Raw genomic sequence first — 9,584 nt, forward strand, 5'->3', positions numbered from 1 at the left:
TGGAGACGGGGTTTCACCATGTTGACCAGGATGGTCTCGATCTCTTGACCTCGTGATCCACCCGCCTCGGCCTCCCAAAGTGCTGGGATTACAGGCTTGAGCCACCGCACCCGGCTATTATTCTATTTTTAGTAGAGGCGGGTTTTTACTGTGTTGGCCAGGCTGGTCTTTAACTCCTGGCCTCCAGTTATCTGCCCACCTCAGCCTCCCAAAAGGCTAGGATTACAGGCATGAGCCACTACACCAGGCCCCTTTCTCTTTTCCTGAATTTTCTAATTTTCTCTAATAAATGTTAGTTTTATAATAAAAAACATATGCCTGGCCAGGTGCAGGGGTTCACACCTAAGGATCACCTGAGTCCAGGAGTTTGAGAACAACCTGGGCAACATGGTGAAACCTCGTCTCTACAGAAAATTTAAAAATTAGCCAGGCATGTTGGTGGATGCCTATAGTCCCAGCTACTCAGGAGGCGAGGTAGAAGATCACACAAGCCTGGGACGTAGAAGCTGCTATAAGCAGTGATCGTGCCACTGCACTCCACGTCTGGGTGACAGAGTGAGACTCTGTCTCAAAATAAGCCAAACAAACACAAAAAAATCACATACCAGCCAGACGAGGTGGCTCACACCTATAATCCCAGCACTTCGGGAGACCAAGGCGGACAGTTCACGAGGTCAGGAGTTTGAGACCAGCCTGACGAACATGGTGAAACCCCCGTTTCTACTAAAAATACAAAAATTAGCCAGGCGTGGTAGCACACACCTGTAATCTCAGCTACTCACGAGGCTGAGGCGGGAGCATCTCTTGAACCCAGGAGACAGAGGCTGCAGTGAGCCGAGATCACGCCACTGTACTCCCACCCAGGCGACAGAGCTAGAGTCTGTCTCAAAAAAATAATAAAATAAATGCATAAAATCAGAGGCAGCAGTGAGCCCCATAGTGGATGCTTTAAACAGTGGGTAGTACCGAACCCTATATCCTATATATACTACAGTCTTGGGATCTGACAACTGAGGTGGCTACTAACTGACTGATGGATTGGTGGGGTGGGAGGTAGTGTAAACAGTGTGGATGCAATGGCCAAAGAGAGTATTCACATGCCAGATTGAACAGCACAAGATTGCAGGATTGCATCACGCTACTCAGAACACTGCAATTTAAAACTTATGAGCTGGTTTTTCATTTTTGGTTTTTTTTGAGAGAAGGTCTCACTCCTGAAGCCCAGGCTGGGATGGACTTCAGTGGCACAATCACTGCAGCCTCAATTTCCTTGGCTCAGGTGATTCTCCCACTTTAGCTTCCCGAGTAGCTGGGGCTACAGGCAGGTGTCACCATGCTTGGCTAATTTTTTGTATTTTTAGTAGACACGAGATCTTGCTATGTTGGTCAGGCTGGTAGTCTTCAACTCCTGGGCTCAAGTGATATTCCCACCCTCAGCCTCTCAAAGTGCTGGAATTACAAATGTAAGTAACACGCCTGGTCATGAATTATTTCTGGAATTCTCCATTTTAATATTTTTATGCCACAGTTGATGGGAAGTAACTGAAACTTTGGAAAGTAAAACCATGGATGGTGGGGAGGGGCTACTGTCCATGAAGGAATAAGAGGGAGGACTGTTTTATAAATATAAAACAAAAGAACCCCCACATCCATGCCTTATACAGGAAAAAAAAAAAAAAATCCCCATCTTGCTTCACCTCCTAGGTGGTAGGGTGTGCTTTTTATCCCAAAAGCCTGCTCCATAGTAGTCACTTCAGGATATAAGAGAAGTTGAATTTCAAGCAACTTTCTATACTACAATCAATTTTGTCAAAGCATATAGTAGCATTTTAACAAACACTACCTTTACTCCAAATCCCAAATCAAACCTGCAGCAATTTTCATGCAAGTATCAACTCTCTAAACATACTTAACTGGCCAAATAAAAACCTTACTTTAAACACAAAAAAAAATTCTCCTCCCTTTAGATTAGGTAAGCAATTACAAGAAGAGAAAGGAAGGAGCTTTTAATAAAATGTCCCCTCACCCATCCCCAATTGAGAATCCTGCTGAAGAATATCACAGTCAAGTGACTAACATCCCATAAAGAGACAGAGACACAAAGTGACAACAAATGAAGTAATGGCACTAACCACAAATAAAGCATTGGAAATACGTGATGGAAGAAAACCCAAATAATAGATACTGCCATTTGCATTATTTTATTAATTTGCAACATCATTCAAAGAAACAACAGACTGTCACTTGCTGTGTTAAAAATTATGATTCTTCACATGCTAGGAGCAAAATGAGGATTAAATACTGACCATTTTCCTTGTCTAGAATATTAAGGGGGTTGGGGAGGACTACTGTGATTTAAACCGAACTTCTTTGTTTGCATTTAGAAGGGGTCAAGCCCTACGTAAATAAAAGTGCTTCCACGGTGGCAGTACTTGTTTCCAGGAAACTTGGTGCTACAGCACTTGAGCAACCAGAACCATGAAGCAATTCTTCTTCATAGAAACAGCAATGTCCCTTTCATGGCTTGAAGTTCTGATTAATCCTAGAATCAGAAGCCCTTTTTGTAAGAAGCGCATCACTTAGTAACCACAGTTATAGAACCACACAGCTCTTTAAGACCTCCCTTTATATAATGCTACTTAGCTATTATTAAAAACTTTCAAGCCACGATTAATGGTTAAATTATGCTATCACAGAGGGTAGCAAATTAAGTTTGAATAATCTTAAATCTTAGCAACTGATTTTTTAAAATGACTTCACTTTGCTTTGTCCCAAGCCTAAATTTCAATATGTTTTGGCAACAAAAATGTTTAGAGTTTACCTCTCCTCAAAGCCTTAAAGTACAAGGCAATGCAGAGTTGTGAGAGCATGAGTATTTTAAACTGTGAATTCACATTATTTTCCTAATTGCAAAGTAAAATATTCTCTACACCACTAAAGAGGACTGATCTTAGGGTTGTGAAAACCTGGGTTTTTTTTTTTTTTTTTTTTTTCCAAGTTTCAACTACTCAAATGCTAACAAGATGTTTTGGTTTTTTTAAATGGCTAACATAGAACTTTAGGAAAGGTTATTTTTTAAATGTGATTTTAAAAAGAAAATTAGTCTACCACCTTGCAGTCAACAACTAAGTCTGCTACATTTAAACTTGTCCAGATATTTCTTAGTTCTAGAAAGTAGTTCACTAGAAGTTAGATGCAATTGATTGCTATACATAGGCTCTACAGTTCTAGGGAACTTCTTTCTTAGGTCACACTAAAAATATTCTATTATTTTTCCCAAGGAACATGTTAATCTCTATGTTCTATTTACTCTGTCACACCTACTATCATCCAACTGTCTTTCTTCTGCCACTGATGAATACAGTTCCTCCAGGGTTTTCTCCCCAAATTACTGTGAGTGCCATTCTTCCCTGGGATGCCCACCCACCGAGCAGAAGTAAGCTCTGCCCCACCCCCCAGGGCTGAGGGCGTACTTTCATATTCTCTCTCCACTCAGCCTCAATAGCAAGACAAACAGGCAGAGACTGGCTTTCTCTCAAATGGGGAAATACTTTGTGATTGCAATTTGAACTGTTTTTTGTTTTGTGTATACATGTGCACGTGTGCAACTTAACATTTAATGGCAAAATTACAAGCTTTTCATTTTTAAAGGGAAACCATTTAGGTTATACTTGCTACAGAAAAAAACAGCAGAACCTTATTCTTTATGAAACTTCCTTTTTAAAATATCTAATCTTTATTATAGTAACAATATACACTGCATTATGTTCAGTCTTTTTTTTTTTTTTTTTTGAGACAGAGTCTGGCTCTGTCACCCAGGCTGGTGTGCAGCGTCAGGATCTCGACTCACCGCAACCCCTGTCTCAGCCTCCTGAGTAGCTGGGACTACAGCCGTGTGCCACCACACCTGGCTAAATTTTTTATTTTTAGTAGAGACTAGGCAGGAAAATCCCATGAACCCAAGAGACAGAGATTGCAATGAGTCGAGATCCCACCACTGCACTCCGGCCTGGGCAACAGAGCAAGGCTCTGTGTCTCAAAAAAAAAAAAAAAAAAAAAAAAAAGAAGAAGAAGAAAGAAAAAGAAAAATAATCAGCCTATGTATAGCAATCAATTACATCTATAAGGCAAATTAATGTTGGAATACGGATAAGTTTTATGCCACACAATATCAAAAACTTCTGAAAAAAAATCCTTTTAAAATTGTATACCAAGATACTCAAATATAACTTAATGAAATCACAGCCACAAAAACCTTTAATCTTCACAGACTAAAAACACTGTGGCCAGTTATTCAGAAAATGATCAACAATGGAAATTGAAACAAAACTATCCTTTAAAAATTATTTGAACATTATTAAAACAATGCAAATGTAAAAACTTTGAAAATCATTAATCCAGATCCCTTAAATCAAATTATAAGGTACTACATGGTACATTATACACAAGAAAACACGTCTTTGAACATTATTAACAGTTACAAGGTATCAGAGTCAACAGAATAAACTTGCAAGTAAAAACACTCCTTGAAACCAGAGACATTATAGAATACTAATTCAGGAAGTTATTCAGCAGCTTATAAAGAAATAGGAAGTTGTTGACCAACTACTTGAAGAACTATTTCCTGTAGGAAAACCATAAGACAGCTGAAGAAGGTAATAACTCTCAGAGTCATAAAGAGAATGAATTCTTTTGAAATGAAAGCTCAATGCAATGGTAAAGAAATTAGTTTTGAACAGTAAACATAGAATATTATATGGCTAAGCCTTGTTTACATACTTCACATTTGTCCCGGAGCTTGAAAATATGCCATTGATAAATGTAGCTAGCACCATACTTCCATCATATCACTTGCCAAAATAAGGTACAAGTCTTCTCCAGAAGATGTCACTGACCTAAGAAGGGCTTTAAAACGACCAATGATTGGCTGCTTATAATCTTTCAATAATCATGCTGCCTGGAAACTAGAGGACAGGCCAACTGACTTCAAAAACTCAATCATCTATGGTCACAAGGCAACAACTGGCTGTTTCTGAAGTCAACATTTTTAAGTTTTTTCTCAAATTACATCATCTTGCCTGTTTGGGTCATTTATGGTCAGAGTTCTTCATGCCAAATATAAATTTCAATAAGTTATAGACTTTGTAACTTAAAAGTCAGTTCCAACAAATATCTAAAAGGATGCATTTAAATAAAATGTTTCCCTGTGGAAATAAGTATAAAATATGCAACTAATTTGAATCTTATCCTACATCAGGTTGACAACACTCTTCTTTAGATATAAAAGTATATAGATTACAAAGACAGTCCTATTTTAAAACATCAAAAGTAGGATAAAAATGAACTTTGACAATAGAAAGTTGGCACCAAAAGGTTAGTTTATCATCGTCTTTGACTCACGGTTAGGGTATTAATCTCATTTATCTGTTCAGTACACAAAAAGAAGTTATAACAACTGTACAGCCCGTAAAATCATGGAAGTAGCTAACCGAAGAAGGTGAAATAATCTTATTTCATAATATTTTTCCAAATTGCATTTTGTTCGTAAAGCGGATACTCTTTACAATGTAAAATTTTATAAGCCCACAGCATTCATCTTCCCCATCCAATGTTTATGGGCCTCCCATAGAATCCCTGACAGATACCAACTAACCATGATTTTACCTGCATTTATTGAGCAAGATTTACCTGTCCAAGAAAACTCTTCTACTTCTTAAAAGTTTTATATGAGAAAATTCCTAGGACTAATCTTACTTCCATATGAAAGTTCCCTGTAAACGCTGAAAGAATCATCATGTCTTATCTCTTCTCCTCACAGTTTTTTCTTTTCCAGGTAAGTATCTCTCTATCCTTGCAACCTTTTCTCATACAACGTAATTTCAAATTTACTTATTTTGGCCTGGTTTATCTTCCTTACAGACCCATAGGTGATAGAGGTGAATGAGGTGACTGGGGGCAGAGGGCATATACCCTTCACTAATCCATCTATTTATCAATACCTTTGTACCACAAAGGAAGAATCATTGGAAACTTTGAAAAATGAATAGTCATTCCTCAACATCCATGGAGGATTGGTTCCAGGACCTCCTACATGTACTAAAATCCACAGATCCTCTGGTCTTTCATATAAACTGGTAAAATATTTGCATATAACCTACACATATTCTCCCATATACATTATATCACTTCTAGATTCCATATAATGCTTAATACAATGTAAATGCTATGTAAATAGTTGTTACATTATTTAGGAAATAACGACAAGGAAAAAAGTTTGTACATTATTCAGTACAGATATAATTTTTGTCTGAATATTTTCAATCAGAGGTTGGTTGAATCCATGAAAGTTGAACCTACAGATACGGAAGCCCAACTGTATCTACAATATTTATTTCAGCTCAAAAAAAGATCATTCATTCAAAATAAGGAAATTGTAGGCAGGTATCACCTACAAGCAATTATTACAAGATATAAAGAGCTAAGAAGAAGAGCATAAATATTGCTTTTTAAACTTATACTTTTAGCCACAGCATCAACCAAAGAACGAAGGCAAGCAGCTATTAAGCTGTTTAAAAAAATCTCCCCAGGTCAGCATGTGACCCAGCAGGGAGAGGTTCAAAAAAGTGCAGCCTTTCTTTTTCCTCCTAACAACCTGGTTTGTTTCCACTCCCTTCCCCTTCAAGACACATCCTTCACAGCTAGCAGCTCTTTCAATCATTTACTTTGGATGTCTGCTTGAGAACAAATGATCTTGCTCATGCAGATGAGTTTGCCAGACTTGTGTGTACTTTCCATTCTCAGGCCCTTTACTCTTCTGGTTGAAATTTGATCCTTTGAAATGGATACTAGGACACCAGAAAATGAATTTTAAAAAAAGGAAAAGAAAAAGTTGCAGGAAAGGGGGCAAAAAAACTGTAGGAATTTTTTCATGATCAAACCTTTCCCTCTGCTCTTCTGTAAGTTTGTCACAAAACTTTCTATCTTACGTTACAAAGTAGCAACCCACCCTGGAAGACAATCACTATAAAACACATATTAGGATTCACATAACAAAACACCATTAATGATATTATCTGTTATAATAAATAAATGTTACATTTGCCTTAGGAGAAGACTATCAAGACAGATCTGAACCAAAACTTACACTGTTTTTCACTTTATCTCAACCTAATTAAACACTATTAAATGAGAATTTTTAAAGATATCAATTTCCATCTATAATAGTTTTAATCAACATTTTGTATATACTTGATCCAAACAAGCCAGAAAAAAGTTGAGGTCCTACCTGTAATTTCAGAACTAGAGGAGAGAAAATTCTATTTTGGTCTTTTCAACCTAGTGCAATTTTGCCATTTTTTTAAAGACAAAAAGACTGATAAAAAATAAACAACCCAATGGTCATGTTTCTGTTTTCCCAGAGAGCGGAGTTTCTGTTTTGAAGATCTACTAGCTTGAAAGAAGTTTGCCACTGAGCGACTACATATAAAACCTAAAAATCTGTATTTCCCGTTACATTTTTGGGGGAAAAATTGGTAAGTTACATCAAGCTTCAGTTGAAGTGCTTATCATTTCACAATTTAAAAAACTGTAAAATTAGACTCCCCAAAGAGCCCTACTTATTTTGTAGTTTTCTACCAATAAAATATTTATTTAAAAAGATACAAGTAGCACCATACATATTCCATAAGGTGCTGCTAGTCCTGTAATTCCCAGAATTTGAAAACGTTCATGGTATTGTTTCTATTTTGTGCTAGGCTAATTAACAGGAGTTTGGCACAAGCTCAAAATGAGAAAAACCAAACTTCCACAAAAGAAAAGATTATAGACAGGCTCACAACCAAGACTCAATAAAGCTTTCAAAATATTAACCATGCTAACAAACGTATTTAGGGCATACCAAACTAAAAAACATATATGGAAGATATAACAGAGCTACAGAGCTTAACATAAATATTAAGTAAAACATAAAAACAAATAATATTCTATATCTTGACACTGCTTTACTATCTTTTCCAATACATATTTTTCTTAGATAATTGTCTCCCACCATTATTTTCACTTACTTTAAGAAGTATCTTTGACCAGAAGATGTCTTCGCCATCTCCCAACCTGCTGGCAGAGGTACATCATCAGGTATCTCAAAAGAAGACTGTCGAAGATGCTGCGCTGTGGGTGTAGCTGCTGGGCCAGACACTACTCCAGTGGGGGTCAGTGTCCCAGGAGAAACAGCTCCCAACTGCAGAGAAGCTGGAGAGGAATGAGCTCGAACATGCTGTGGAGTCAGGGCTCCTGCAGTGCCTGCATCAGTACTGGCCTATTAAGAATATTAACATGAAAAATTAAAAAAAAAAAAAAAGTTTTTTGAGAGTTTTTTCCAGTCAGTGCTTAAAATTTAAATTTCCCAGTCAGTGCCTAATTGCAGCCAAATGTCTAAGAACCAAAGGATAATTTCAACATTTAATATTTGACACCAGAGAGCACAGGTTTTCAAATGGATACTCAATATATAATTTTAATATAAACTTTATAAATATTTGTAATTTTATTGATGAGTAGTCCATCTAATGAATTTCCACCTACTATACACTAGACATGTAAGGACAACTAGTACTGAAATGAATAAAACATTCCAAAAATAATAGTGAATTTTAAAGCCTAATTTTTAAAAGGTCAATGCAGTATGGGTGCTTTTCCAAGTCCTAAAATATTCTAAGTATAAACACAACACAAATAATATGCATGTTTTACTAGGTTTTAAGTAATTAATTTTTTTTCTAGGTCAAGCCCAAGAAAAAACAAACCCTTGTCATTTTTTCCCATCATAAAATGCCATCAATAAAGAAATCATAAAAAATTACACAATTTTTAATGAAATCGACAAATCTGAACTGACCAAAAGTTCTTAAAAGTCACCTACAATGAACAGGATGAAAAAAAAAAAATGTATCGTTGTATGTAGACGATAAAGATGTTATGAGTCCAATTATAACTTAAGAACTGACACACATCCACAACTCTATACAAGCAGAAAAAATTTTGCACTAGGACCCCAAAGATCGGAGTTCCAGTCCAAGTTGGCTAGTGTGACACTGAACAAATACCTTAACTTCCATATGCCTGTTTTCTCGTTTGTAAAATAGTTTTCATGATGGGAAAATGGATGTACATAAAAGAACTTAGTCACTAGTTTGTGAACAATAGTATTTACAACCTAGATTTGTACTATTCCTAATCTTGCATAGTTTATTTAAATTTTTAAAATTAGAATTAGTGTTTGATTATCAAAAAGTTAAGAATTTCCTAGATTCACAAAGTTAAGGAAATTGGAAGGACTTAGAGTCATATCCATGCCGTAAAGTGATGTACCTTTGTTTCCCATCAGAATAAGTGTGATTTAGGAAATCATTAGCAGAAATAAAAGTCAAATTTACAGATGCACAACACTTAATTAAAAACTTATTAAAGGGCCGGGCGCGGTGGCTCAAGCCTGTAATCCCAGCACTTTGGGAGGCCGAGGCGGGTGGATCACGAGGTCAAGGGATCGAGACCATCCTGGTCAACATGGTGAAACCCCGTCTCTACTA

General features: G+C 36.7%; 1 protein-coding gene across 12 annotated transcripts in view; it reads right to left on the bottom strand.

Moving 5' to 3' along the window:
- The window catches only part of YAP1 (Yes1 associated transcriptional regulator), a 132,414-nt gene that overhangs the window by 119,593 nt on the left and 3,237 nt on the right, over window positions 1–9,584 (bottom strand). For all 12 annotated transcript variants that reach the window (XM_017533067.2, XM_017533069.2, XM_017533078.2 and 9 more), the window contains exon 2: window positions 8,064–8,314. In XM_017533067.2, coding sequence (XP_017388556.1) covers window positions 8,064–8,314 — 251 coding nt within the window. The remainder of the gene's footprint in view (window positions 1–8,063; window positions 8,315–9,584) is intronic.

This window comes from Cebus imitator, unplaced genomic scaffold, assembly GCF_001604975.1.
Source record: "Cebus imitator isolate Cc_AM_T3 unplaced genomic scaffold, Cebus_imitator-1.0 Scaffold79, whole genome shotgun sequence".
Lineage (NCBI taxonomy): Eukaryota > Metazoa > Chordata > Mammalia > Primates > Cebidae > Cebus > Cebus imitator.